This window comes from Bos grunniens, chromosome 11 (genome assembly GCF_055505025.1).
Source record: "Bos grunniens cultivar Pamir isolate PY7600 chromosome 11, Bosgru_T2T1.0, whole genome shotgun sequence".
NCBI classification, from domain to species: domain Eukaryota; kingdom Metazoa; phylum Chordata; class Mammalia; order Artiodactyla; family Bovidae; genus Bos; species Bos grunniens.
Genome location: NC_141175.1, coordinates 58,338,539 through 58,352,256, shown reverse-complemented (window position 1 = coordinate 58,352,256; position 13,718 = coordinate 58,338,539). Strand labels below are relative to the sequence as shown.

General features: G+C 44.8%; 1 protein-coding gene and 1 long non-coding RNA gene across 3 annotated transcripts; both read right to left on the bottom strand.

The window, feature by feature from the left end:
* Nucleotides 1–453: 453 nt before the first annotated feature.
* Nucleotides 454–7,106, bottom strand: MAT2A (methionine adenosyltransferase 2A). 2 transcript variants are annotated; one of them, XM_086326480.1, is made up of 10 exons: nucleotides 6,899–7,106; nucleotides 4,668–4,745; nucleotides 4,454–4,576; nucleotides 4,073–4,185; nucleotides 3,842–3,985; nucleotides 3,447–3,665; nucleotides 3,034–3,216; nucleotides 2,749–2,882; nucleotides 2,020–2,075; nucleotides 454–975 (listed from the first exon to the last, which is right to left on the bottom strand). In XM_086326480.1, the coding sequence occupies exons 1-10, from the start codon at nucleotides 6,987–6,989 to the stop codon at nucleotides 875–877; spliced, it is 1,242 nt and encodes a 413-aa protein (XP_086182606.1). In that variant the 5' UTR covers nucleotides 6,990–7,106; the 3' UTR covers nucleotides 454–874. The 2 variants fall into 2 exon arrangements, with proteins under 2 accessions (XP_086182606.1, XP_086182607.1); XM_086326481.1 differs by having other exon boundaries at nucleotides 454–2,075.
* Nucleotides 7,107–7,938: 832 nt separating this feature from the next.
* On the bottom strand, nucleotides 7,939–8,945 carry LOC147363120 (uncharacterized). The gene is made up of 2 exons (XR_015136765.1): nucleotides 8,832–8,945; nucleotides 7,939–8,190 (listed from the first exon to the last, which is right to left on the bottom strand). It is a non-coding gene; the product is annotated as an uncharacterized LOC147363120 (long non-coding RNA).
* Between the last annotated feature and the right edge of the window lie 4,773 nt (nucleotides 8,946–13,718).

The window sequence follows — 13,718 nt, the reverse complement described above, 5'->3', positions numbered from 1 at the left end:
AATTGCTTTTGTTTTCAAAACAATGAAAATTGGTTTAAAATATAAAGTATCACTCTTCTCACATGATACTCATTTTTAATTGTTCTTTTGCCTTTAAAGCACTGCTGATAGTGCAGAAATGGCTGTTGTAATAAGACGTAAATTTTGCCCACTGTGTTGGCCAAAAAAGGCAGTGCTGGACAAAACTTGAACTTTCATAAACCGTATCCCTGACACTAAGAACCTTTTAGAGGCCTATAGTTGAAGTGATTTCCCTAAACCATGGGTGGGATTACAATTACTCAGGGTTAAAATATGTTTCATTCATACTCATACTGAAACACTCAAGAATAATGGAGGGAGGAGTTGCCTGGTGGCCAAGATTCAGTGCTTTCACTGCAGAGGTCCACGTTCAGTCTCTGGTTGGGAAACCATCCCACATACCGCCAAAATACAAATAATAATGCACACAGGTAAGGTAGAACCTAGCATTTTATTTAGATCTTCATTAAACTGTTGGAATTGAGAACCAGACATACGTAATAAACCTCCGAAAATAGATCCTGAAAGGCACTTTCTGCTTAGGGCAAGCAGTCATGGAATAAGCATGTAAACAAGCTGGCTTCTCTGTACCACACCAGCCAAGTCAGCTTTCTCCATGGCCAGCTGCACCAGCTCTGCCCTCCCTTCTGTTAACACCAGCCAGAACCCCTGTAGGTCTAACCCAAGGTTTTTCTGTAGGACACCTTGGCCTACCTGGGAATGCTGGAAACATGTTAAAGGAATCATGGTGTTGAGGAAAAAAAAAATCTTTTAAAAGCTGCCATCTGAGGTGATGGCTTCTCTGTACTTACGCCATACCCCAGAATACAATAAATAAGCAATTAGAAAATGTTCAAGTATGAAGGGATTTCCTCCTCCCCGCCAAAAGCACTGCTCTCTGAAGGAAGCTGGTTTCTCTGTAGCTACACCAGCTGTCCAGAAAGCTCATTGGACCTGGTTTTGAAAATAAAACAAAGTTAAAACCCTGGGAGGAGTTCTTGTGCAGTGTGGAGTACTCAGTCTTTCTTATAAAGAAAAAAAAAAAAAGTTATCTGGTACCAAAGTGTGCAACCTACAGACCCTCAGGTACTGCCCTGTGACTTCTCTGTATGACATCACAAGGGTGCCAAGTGCCTGTTTTTCTAGAGCTAGGAATTGGTGGTTTGGCTAGTGCTGAAACCATGCATAGGATTGGTTTACTAAATAAAAACCTTATTACGTACGTCCTCCAAAAGACAGCTGAAAGTGGAGAGATTCTGATTTGGTGCTGTTTAAGAGATGGCGATTAAGAGCATAAGCACCAGGGAGATGGTTTAATGGTAACTGCCTTTTTTTTTTTTCTTATGTCAGGCTAGAGCTCCAACTGGAACTTGCGTTACATGCAAGAATGATTGGATAGGGAACACTCCCTGACAAAGAGCTACATAATTAGAAGTGGATCAAGTTATAGGGAGGATAAGGGGAAGGCTTCACATTCATAATAGAGCTCAAGACATTACAAATTCATGCTGACAGGGCTGTGGCATTGCCAGACAAGAAGCTATAATGGAACTACAAGTACTTTACGTGCACATTACAAGGACATTTTCAGCATTTGGTGGGAAAGTCAATGCAATTAGGATTTTAGAAGGTTGGGTGATAGGGCACAAAGGTTCAATTTCAAAGCATTATTTACTACAATGCTGTTGATTTGTTTCTAGGCAGTTACACGGATCACCTATGCTCACTAAATTCATTATAATGGTGAACAAAACACCTAGGGACAGAATAGCAAGCCCAACTTACAGTCCCCCACACAAGCTAAATTCATGTCATTGACTATAGAGTGACTGCAACTGATCAGGAGCTGAAAGAGGACAGGAAAATTTAGGAAGAAGGGCCCTTTCCCGCAGAGCTTGAAGGCTTCTCTGTAGCCTACGCCAACAAGTCTGGGGAAAAAAGGCTAACACTTTCAATATTTAAGCTTTTTGGGCACTTCCCATGGGAAGCTGTCCCTACCAAAGTGGCCATAGGCTGCAGTCCTCTGATAAATTGGCTTCTTCAGATCCAGATCCCTGGAATATACAAGTCCGTAACTTAATATGTAGCATTCAATTAAAGTAAAGCAAAACAATCAGCAAGACTCATTTTCAAGACTTCTGGCAAATGAGTTCAGTTCTCTGGGGTATGCTAGGAAAGAAGTTTGTGGCAAAAGTGTTTGTTACTTCCCTGGTGTCCAAAACTCCTTGCACAGTCCTTATCAGTAACTATAGTTCTCGTTTTTCCGTCCCTGGCTCCAACAAATATGAAAACTTGTCATTATTTGGAGAAATTTCAAGTGTCAAAAACTCATCTAAAGTCATGGAATACTTACCAAGGTCCCATGCCCACACCCTACCATGGTTATTTTCTTTACAACAGCCATGTACGTCTCATTTATCTGCACTAAAAATTCTTTTAAGTAAACATCCCTCAGGTAACAGGAACACAAGTCTGTATCAAATGTGGAGAACTTTTCTAGGGTAGTTAGTCTAAGCCATGGAGCACTAGAATTTTAGATTCTTCCTAATAATTTAAGCCTCTACTGAAGGCAATTTTTTATGATATCAACACATTCTAGGAATTAAGATGTTTCCCCACTTGAGTCTTTCTTCATACCTTCGCCTTCTGAGATTTGAATATATCAAGTTTATATACACACCCACACCCTCAATGTTTTTCACTAGCAATAGGCTTTACCATCTTTACCTGACAATGACCCCAGGGCGGAGGTCAAAATTCTTCTTCACAATCTCTAATAGCTCTCTCTCACTCTTCTGAGAGGTGCCATAATGGAAAATGGAGATAGACAATGGATGAGATACTCCAATAGCATAAGAGACCTAAAAGAATTTAAATATCATTAAGAGTCAGTGAGCAAAAGACACACACTGTGTAACAGACTGGTATTAAAAAAAAAGACAAGTAGTTAACTGCTAAACATCCTCCCACTTACACACCTTTTAGTGAACCCAGTTATAGGAAAATATATACCTGAACAAGAACCCTTCTGCACAGACCTCCTTTAACAAGGGATTTTGCCACCCAACGAGCAGCATAAGCAGCTGAACGGTCCACCTTGGTATAATCCTTTCCTGAAAAGGCACCTCCTCCATGAGCTCCCCAACCACCGTAAGTGTCCACAATGATTTTCCGGCCAGTCAAACCAGCATCACCCTGAAATTACATAATTTAAGTTACTTTATGCCCAATCCTTTCCAGTGGTTCTAGATCAGGCCTGCCTGTTAAATGCTTATTCAGTATCACTTGGCAAACATCCTCAGAAGATTCACACGCAGGCTTCAAAAAACCTAGGAAAAAGGTGGAAAGTAGCCAGGTTTTTCCAAGTAACCATGACAGATTACAAAAAAAAAAAAGGCAAATTAACTGAAATTGTAAGGCCTTACCTGAGGCCCACCAATAACAAATCTGCCACTTGGCTGTAGATGATAGATTGTGTCCTCATCAAGGTACTTTGCAGGTACAACAGCTTTGATGACTTTCTCCTTTAGAGCATCTCTCATCTCATCAAGACAAACTTCTTCATCATGCTGAACAGATATAACAATTGTGTGGACTCTGATGGGAAGTACGGCACCTCGATCCTGCATATACTGCACAGTCACCTTGAAAGCCAAACATCAGAACATCAGTCTACTGAACAATAGCTTTGTTCTTGGTTCCCTACCCTACACTACAGTACAGAAAATAAATGCTATTCTTCTCTTAGCTTTAATCAAACAACCTTACTGATGTCCTGTGCCAGTGTAATGGGTGTGGCTTTACGATGTTCATCACTTACTTGAGTTTTAGAATCAGGGCGTAACCAAGGCAAAGTGCCATTCCGGCGCAGTTCAGCCAGTTTGGCATTGAGCTTGTGTGCTAAGACAATGGTTAAAGGCATACATTCCTCAGTTTCATCAGTGGCATAACCAAACATCAAACCCTATAAAAGGAAAAGTCACCAATGCAATCAATCCAAGCTTCAAAATTTGTTAGAAGAAGAGATGCAAACAGATGTCTGCCAAGATACCTGGTCTCCTGCACCAATGTCTTCCTCGTTTCGGTCAAGATGAACACCTTGGGCAATATCTGGTGACTGTTGCTCCAAGGCCACTAGCACATTACATGTCTTGTAGTCAAACCCTATAAACAAAACAATGTGTGTTTTTTTTAAGGGCCATAGCAATATTTTAAAATTTACAATTACCTGGAATTCTAAATGCTGCTAAAGAAATAAAATATACCTAAATGTAGTACTTTTAGAGAAAAGCATAGGGCCAGAACAAAAGGACAGTAAAAGTATACGGGTGGAATTAAATATTCCCGGGAACACTCTAGAAAATAGAACTAAAGAGGACTGAAGGAAGTATCTGGAAAAATGAGGTTAGAAAGTCAACTCATTAAAACATACCTTTGGAAGAATCGTCATATCCAATGTGTTTAATGGTTTCACGAACCACTTTCTGGTAGTCAACAGCAGCTCTGGATGTAATTTCCCCAGCAAGAAGGATCATTCCAGTCTTAGCAACAGTTTCTAATAAAAGAGATGTTCACACTCAAATATCACTTTATAAAGTTAATTTTCATGTTATCTTTTCATCAGGTGAAAAGTGTTCTGAACCTACCACAAGCCACTTTGGCATCAGGGTCCTGCTGAAGGTGGGCATCAAGGACAGCATCACTGATCTGGTCACAGATCTTATCTGGGGGGAAAAAAAATTCCTGGCTCAATTTCTTTAATTTACTACTAATATAAGTATGTCATGCTTCCCTCCCTATAACTACAGCTGTTAAGATCTTTGTGAATGGTTTCTTCTAAAATTGTGGCAGGGATTCCCTCCATGCAGTGGTTAGGACTCCACTATTCCACAGGAGGGGGCAAGGGCTCTATCCCACATGCCGCTTGGCACAGTACCCCACCCCCTACAAATTGTGGCAAAACCTATATAACATAAAAATATATCAATTTAACCATTTTCAACAGCATACCTAACTGCCATCTAAGTAAAGCATTCCTTCTGCAGAAACCATTTTCCTGAAGAATCCTGCATACAGTGATACATACTTCCAAACTTGACACCTTGGTTTTTTAATGTAACTGTACAACAAGATCACCAATTCAGGTAAGCCAGCAGAACAGCATGTTTAACACATTTAAGCTCATTGTGATATATGCACTTTACACCTTTTTACAAGGACATGAGTCCCATCTTTCCACTATTTCAAACATTTTGAAAAACTAAAGTTCCCAGGCTAAACCAATTTTCATTGTTATACAGAACAGCCACACAACAGAGATTCAAATGCAAGTACAAAGAAAAAGTGGCTTTCTTCCAACCAAAAGCAAAACAAGCAACATTCACCTTTACCGCATTAATTTTCAAAGACAACAATACTTAACATTTTATCCCCCAAGTTTAAAATTCTCATTATAAATCTAACACAAAGTGTGGTCTGTTTATCAATTTCTCCATGATCCTCTAAGGAACACCAATTAGGGAAGTGAGAGAAAATGTCACTTAAAGAGTTAAATGATAAAAGCAAGGACACCTCACGAACAAAGGGGATAATGATTTGATTATCGGCAACAATTTGATTCTGTGTTAGGTAATCCAGGATCAAGACCTGAATAGGCTGGAAAATACCCAAATGTATTCTGAATCCTTGATATTCCCCTCATCTATACAGCTGCCCAAATCTTACTTTCCTAAATTTTCTTTAACCAACCAAAAAAATCTTAAGTAAAACGTGTACCGCACTCATGCCATAGACCAAAACAATCTAAACATTTCCGAATGCCTGCAGCTTTAACTTAATAAAAGGTGGGTCAAACACACATGTTCCCAACACTGGGAGAATACAAACAAAACCACCACACCACATCTGACCGTCACTCATTAGGGCCTCAGTAGACCACTAGGTTGCTCGTGGTGTTTCACCATCGGCACAGTAGGCTTTCTGGAGAGAAATGGCTCCTTAAGCCATCAGACGACATCTGTCATTGTGGTCATCCTAAGAAAGGTCTGGATCAGACTAGTAAAATAGTGATCTTCACCATACGAGGTTTTCAGGCTGCGAATGAAAGTTCCTTGGTATTGCTTCACTCCTTCGCGTGTAAATTGATCCCCGTAATGGCGGACCGCTGGACAAAGCCCGTAGGACGTGTGGAGTAAAACCCTGCTTAACGGTCAGCCCCATTGCAATGGCGCCTCGCACTCAATTCATGCTTCCTGTCCTTTTCACGCGCGATCCAAATAAGGCAGGGATCCTCAGACAAGCGCTATATTTAGTTGGAGGCTGTCACCTTGACGCCAAACCATATACCGGCTAAGGGCATGTCTTATCCTTCACCGTAGCCAAGGAATTAATGGGGAGCGCGGACCCCCCGAGACCCAGACCGCGCTCTGCAAACCGGCCGGCTCCCTCGCCCAGAAGCCACATGCGGCAGACACGTGGTTGCGGCTGCAATGCGGGGCGCGCGCTCCCGCGGGCCGGACGCGAGCACGCGGGGCGGGTCGCCCACTCGAGGTGGCTCGGCGCGCCGAGCGGAGAGGAGGAAATAGTGCCCTCCTTGGCAGGAGCACGAGCGGCCGCGGCCCCCACCCTTCTCGTTTTCTGGAATCTTCCGCATGCCGGGGCGCGCGGCCGGATGGGAAGAGGGGAAGAGAAGCGGGGGAGGGAGCGGCGGCCACGCGCTCGGCACCGGCGGCGCCACGAGGAAGGCGCGCGGCCGCCGCTCTTCCCACCACCAGCCGGGAAAGGGTCACTGGCGTGGACACCGCGACTAGCAGGTCCTACCAACCAAGCCCGATCCCGCGCCCCGCCCCTCGCGTCGCTCCAGGGCCCGTCACCTCACCTGGGTGGCCTTCCCCCACGGACTCGGAGGTAAAGAGGAACGTGCCCTCCTCGATGAACGCGTCGTGGAAGCCGTTGAGCTGCCCGTTCATGGTGGTGGTAGTAAGTCAAAGTGGAGTAGAGGAGAAAAGGGAGCGGCAAGGCGACTGCGAAGTGTGCGAGCAGAAGACGGCGATCTACTTAGCTCAGGCGGGCGGCGCGGAGCGAACGAGGCGGCGGGCGGCGCGGCCCAGTATTTATATACGGGGCCCGCGCGCGCCCGAGCCGAGCCCCGCCCCTCGGCGCCCGGCGCCAATGCGCCACTCGCGCGGGGACGCGGGAAGAGGGAAGGGGCGGTGCGCAGAGAGGAGCTCGGGCCGAACCACTGTCCCTGGCAGGGGGAGGGAGCGGGGGTAACGCGCCCCTCCTGCGAATATTCGCCATTTTAAGCACTACTAACAAGGGGTGAGGGGAAAGACAAGAATACAGGGTCACCGTACCCTTCCGTGAGCCACGGGGGAGGAAGACAGACAAGGGGTTTATGGGCCTTCTCCCCTGTGCTGTGACATGGCACCTCCCTCCCGACCGTTGGCCCGGCTGTCTGGCCGCAAGGTCGCGTCCCCCAGCGGTGGCCTAGGGAATCGACTGGGGTTTTGTCCTCTGGCGCTCCCCGAGGGTCTTTCCGGCTGCCCAGCCTGGGGATGCCCGGGTGACGGGGAGCCCCGGTAGCCCACAGCCACGTGAAAGTGGCCATATTGGCCGGTCAGCGTACGAGCCTTCGCGCGGCCTTGTGCCTCCCCTTCCTGCGCGCTGCCGGCGGCTGGCAGTCCTGGGACGGGGGGGTGAGGGGGCCGTCCTGTTGCTAGCAATGTCTTAGTTAATGGTTCTGTGATGAAAATGGCCGAAAAACGGAATAACGAGAGTTCTGGCATCAATTTCAACGACTGCCGCCCCCCGCGCTAGAGTTTCGGAGAGAGGCCTTACCCTTTGCACACCCTACGGCAGAGGCTGCACTCGGCCTCGGGCTCCAGCCTGTCCTCCGAGAAAGGCTGCTCACGAGGCTGACCTTGCACTTGCTGACTTTAATGTCTTGGAGGGGACAGAAAGAGTCGATGTTTAGAGGGTTGTTTCAGTTTTCTGTGCAAGAGAGTGTTGAATATCGGTGTGTGGGGGAGGGGGGTGGGGGCGGCGGGAGTCTTTCGCCCTTGTATGTGATTCAGCAGATCAAGGTGAAACGAATGGTCTGTTTCCTGAAGCTTTCACTTTATATAATGTCCACCTGCGTTTGTGCCAATTTTGCCCATTAAAGGAATTCTAGGGAAAGAAAAAAGAACAAAACCAAACTTGAGCCAGCTAGGGGCAGGGAGTCGGGGACTGGCTTCATGGCTCCCGTTTGGAAAGACCCACAAGTGGCGGGTGGGCCCGTGTCACTTCCTCCCGCCCCAAGGGCGGCGGACACGGTGCAGGGCCGAGAGGGGGCCGAAGATGGGGGGGTGGGGATGGCTGCCGCTGTTGCGGTGGCCCCGAGCGCGTGAACATTGGCTTTAATGATGTTATTAGGAAACCGCTTGCTCCTAGGATAGAATGCTCGTTACCCTTGGGAGACGAATAAGACCCCTTGCAGCAGCTCCAGCTGCTTACGGCTCAGAGAATTAGGAAAATTCAGAAGAACAATCCTCTCTTCGGTTTGCAAGAGGCAAGGAGGTTGGGGCGGGGGGAGGTTGCTGTTTGGGAAACAATGGAAGCACTAGGGATTCTGACAAAGAACTTAAAAAAAGGGCTCATCTTTAGACTTTGTGACCACATCCATGTTCCCTCAAAGCAGGGAACAAGAAAAGGCTAAATCACAAAAGAGGCAACATATATGCTGTTTTATTGGCTTATATTTTCCAGACTAACTTCGTGGAAAAATAAACTGTAAGACTTTCATAATTTATTGTGTGTTTTAGAGTCACCTTTTTGTTTTTTTAAAGCAGAATTCCAGTTATCTTACAATGTGTAATAAAATTTCCAACAGAAACAAGTTGCCTGTGTAGGCCGGTCAGTGCATGATCTTCCAGCAGAAGAATCTATAGGGGAATCCAGAATATAATTAGAAAGTTATTTAATTAATATGGAGTCAGAACAAGGGGATTAAATTCAGTGATTAGGTCATTAAGCCTTTATATACCCCTATGCTACCAACTCCACAGTGAGGCTGTTCTTTCCAAGGAGATTAGAATCAGCTGTTCATACTTGCTTACCTCCTCATTCTTGTTCTTAGCATCTGTACTTTAATGGTTAAGAGTAGGGGTTTTCGAGTCAAGCCTCTGCCACTTATTAACAGTGTTGAGCAAACAACTTACCTTCTCTATACCCTAGAGTCCTCAAGACTGTAAAATTGGGATAATAATTGTACTATCACAGAATTGCATCAAGGATGAAACAAAATCATTCAAGTAAACTCTTTAGCACAGCAGTAAAAAAAAAACCCTTCAGTGGCTTCCAATTGTTGTGTGAGGATAAAGACCCAAATCCCTACCTACCTTTACAGGCCTCAGTGTGATTTACCTGCTATTTCTTTAACCTCATTTGTGCCGCTTTCTCCTGTCTTCTGCTTTGAATTTCTTTGAACTGTTAACAGTTAAATTTCTTAATTGATTACCCTCAGAACAAAGCAGAGCACATTTTCACTGATTTATATTATTCACACGGTCCTTTCTTCCCACAAATATTTATGAGCATTTCTGTCCAGCGGACCCAGGATGGGTGCTATGACAGTCCTGGTCTCTGCCCACCCAGAGCTCTATATGAGGGGAGATGTCTGGCTAATTGTTCCCCATCATTCCCATCTCAGCTCAGCTGCTGTTTCCTGGATGTAGCCTTCAGCTGCCTTTTTCTGGAGGAAATGGTCACCTGCACAGATTTCTCACAGGATCCTGTGTTTTCCTACATGGCACTCAGGGCTCTTTGAAATTACAGAGTTGGGCATTATTTGATGAATGTCTCAACTCCCAGTTAGATTTGTAAGCCCCGTGACAATAAGAAGGTGGTCAGTTTTGCTCAGGCTTTATCACTGAGAGTCTGATTCACAGAAGGTGTTTAAGAATGTATATATGAGAAGGAGAGAGAGGGAGAAAGAGATGAAAGGATAAATATAAGAAATGGCACAAAGAGATAGGGAAATAAAAAACCCAGGGATCATATAAAATCAATGAAAAGAGCTGCTGCTTTCTTTTCGTCACCAGAATTGTAATTAATAACACTGAAAGCTCTTTACTGACAGGGGAGCTCATTGCCATCCTGTTCTGAGAGGAGTGAAATTTCTGATTCTATACGTTAGTGGACTTCCTGGGCAGCTCAGTGGTAAGAATCTGGCTGCAGTGCAGGAGCTGCAGGAGACATGGGTTCAATCCCTAGGTTGGGTTCAATCCTGTGGCGGAGAAAATGGCAACCCACTCCAGTATTCTTGCCTCGGAAATCCCATGGACAGAGGAGCCTGGCAGGCTACAGTCTATGGTGTCCCAAAGAGTTGGACGGCACTGAGCATGCATGTAAGCATGCATACGTTAGTATTCCAAGGCTAAAATAAACTAGGAGGAGTTGCTGGTTTATTTCATATTCAACGTGAATGAGATTTGTTGAATGTGAAATGTAAAGCACATAGAAGAATTTAATCACCTAAAGGCTCCAGATCTCAACCTCAAGAACATTAATGTAGCAGGAGTTCCACGAAAGAGGCAAAACCAGTGGGTGGACAACCTAGACAGCAGGTATAATGACTCCAGGTCTTATCCATCTGCCAGTGAAGGAAAGAGTACCAGTAAGGAAGAGAAAGTATTTGCAGTGCAAGAAGCTGTTGATTTGGCAGGAAAAGAGAGGGAGATGACCCTGTGTGTATCAAAAAGTAATAGCGAAGGTGCGATGTTCAGAAGAGAGCTCCAGACTACCTTCTATGTGATAACAGGCAAAGAAGAAGGAAATCTAGGCCAGCTATCTCCAAAATGGTGCCAGTTCTTTAGGACCAAAATTCAGACATGGCCTTAGAAGCAAACTAACTCTGCTCTGCTCATGTGCTCAGTTGCATCAAATTCTTTGAGACTCCGTGGACTGCAGCCTGCCAGGCTCCTCTGTCCATGGGACTTTCCAGGCAAGAATACTGAAGTGGGTTGCTATTTCCTACTCCAGGGGATCTTCCTGACTCAGGGATCAAACACGCGTCTCTTACATCTCCTATATTGGCTGGCAGGTTCTTTACCACTGTGCCACCTGGGAAACTCTAATGGGTTCTGAAACAAATATTGGGTTGGCCAAAAAGTTAGTTCCGGTTTTGCTGTAACGTCTTACAGAGAAACCCAAATGAACTTTTTTGGCCAGTCCAATACTATGTGACTCCCCTCAGTGTGACGCTTCTCGTAACCTGTTTTTGTTTCTCTGTTTTTCTCTTCTGATAATCAAATCTTTTGACAAACCTATTAAGTAGTGAGAGATGGAAGAATGCATAGGGTACAATGCAGAAAACACTGATGGAGACTATACTCTAACGATGACAGCATCTATAATTTATTGTGACAAGCACTGTTCAAGCATCTTTTCTGTGCCTTACAATTCTGATGAGGAATTCCAATTCTGTGCCTTACAATTCCAATGAGGCAGATGCTGTTTCTCTTCCTGTTTTATACATGAAAAAACTGACGTGTAATTCACCCAGGTAGTGGACTTGAGCCTGGATCTGAGCTCTGAATTCATGCCCTTTGTTACGTGTCAAAGGATAGATATTTCACAGTCCCTGAGGTGGCCACAGGACTGGAAAAGGTCAGTTTTCATTCCAATCCCAAAGAAAGGCAATGCCAAAGAATGCTCAAACTACAGCACAATGGCACTCATCTCACACGCTAGTAAAGTAATGCTCAAAATTCTCCAAGCCAGGCTTCAGCAATATGTGAACCATGAACTTCCTGATGTTCTAGCTGGTTTTAGAAAAGGCAGAGGAACCAGAGATCAAATTGCCAACATCCTCTGGATCATAGAAAAAGCAAGAGAGTTCCAGAAAAACATCTATTTCTGCTTTCTTGACTATGCCAAAGCCTTTGACTGTGTGGATCACAATCAACTGGAAAATTCTGAAAGAGATGGGAATACCAGACCACCTGATCTGCCTCTTGAGAAATTTGTATGCAGGTCAGGAAGCAATAGTTAGAACTGGACATGGAACAACAGACTGGTTCCAAATAGGAAAAGGAGTTCATCAAGGCTGTATATTGTCACCCTGTTTATTTAACTTATATGCAGAGTATATCATGAGAAACGCTGGGCTGGAAGAAACACAAGCTGGAATCAAGATTGCCGGGAGAAATATCAATAACCTCAGATATGCAGATGACACCACCCTCATGGCAGAAAGTGAAGAGGAACTCAAAAGCCTCTTGATGAAGGTGAAAGTGGAGAGTGAAAAAGTTGGCTTAAAGCTCAACATTCAGAAAACGAAGATCATGGCATCCGTTCCCATCACTTCATGGGAAATAGATGTGGAAACAGTGGAAACAGTGTCAGACTTTATTTTTCTGGGCTCCAAAATCACTACAGATGGTGACTGCAGCCATGAAATTAAAAGACGCTTACTCCTTGAAAGGAAAGTTATGACCAACCTAGATAGCATATTCAAAAGCAGAGACATTACTTTGCCGACAAAGGTTCGTCTAGTCAAGGTTATGGTTTTTCCTGTGGTCATGTATGGATGTGAGAGTTGGACTGTGAAGAAGGCTGAGTGCCGAAGAATTGATGCTTTTGAACTGTGGTGTTGGAGAAGACTCTTGAAAGTCCCTTGGACTGCAAGGAGATCCAACCAGTCCATTCTGAAGGAGATCAGCCCTGGGATTTCTTTTGAAGGAATGATGCTAAAGCTGAAACTCCAGTACTTTGGCCACCTGATGCGAAGAGTTGACTCATTGGAAAAGACTCTGATGCTGGGAGGGATTTGGGGCAAGAGGAGAAGGGGACGACAGAGGATGAGGTGGCTGGATGGCATCACTGACTCGATGGACGTGGGTCTGGGTGAACTCCGGGAGTTGATGATGGACAGGGAGGCCTGGCGTGCTGCGATTCATGGGGTCGCAAAGAGTCGGACACGACTGAGCGACTGATTTGATCTGATCTGATCTGTTCTGATCTTTATGTGGTTTTTTATTGTTTATTTTGGGGGCATTTAACTCAAAAAGAATTGAAGATATGTAGTAAAATTTCCCTAACAAAATCCCTTCCCTATTTACTTGTTTATATAAAAAAGGTTACTTAGTGTTTATATCTATAAAAATGAAAAATAGATCAGTAATGTATCCTGTCCCTCCTAGCAGTAAGTAATATTCTTTCATGGATCTTAAACTAGTGTATCAATATGTCAGGTAAGTGTATACTCCTCGGTTCTCTCTCGTCACAACAAAGATTTGGAGTGACGGACATCAAAGCCCTCTACGTGTCACAGCTGTCGGGTCTTGGACAGACCGTGTTATAGCTCTCAGATCTCGAACAGACCGTATTATAACTCTTAGACAAATCAGTGTTACAGTTCCATGTTATACCTCTATTTTATTTGGATAATAGCAGGAAAGTCCATCCTCGAGGCGTGAGGGCATGCCGACCCAAAGACACAAAGAGAAGAGTGTCCCCGTGCGTGGGAGAGAGAGAGAGACCCCCTAACCCTTTGGCTCCTCTTTTAATATTTTTTTTTCTCCCCCTGGGCCTGCCCTATGCAAATTGGGCTAGCCAGGAGTGTTGTTTGTTCTGAGGTCCTCACTCTGGTCCTTGGACCTTCCTTTGTTCTATTTTCGTGGGCTTTTCCCTTCTTTGACTTTTAGCCACCGCCA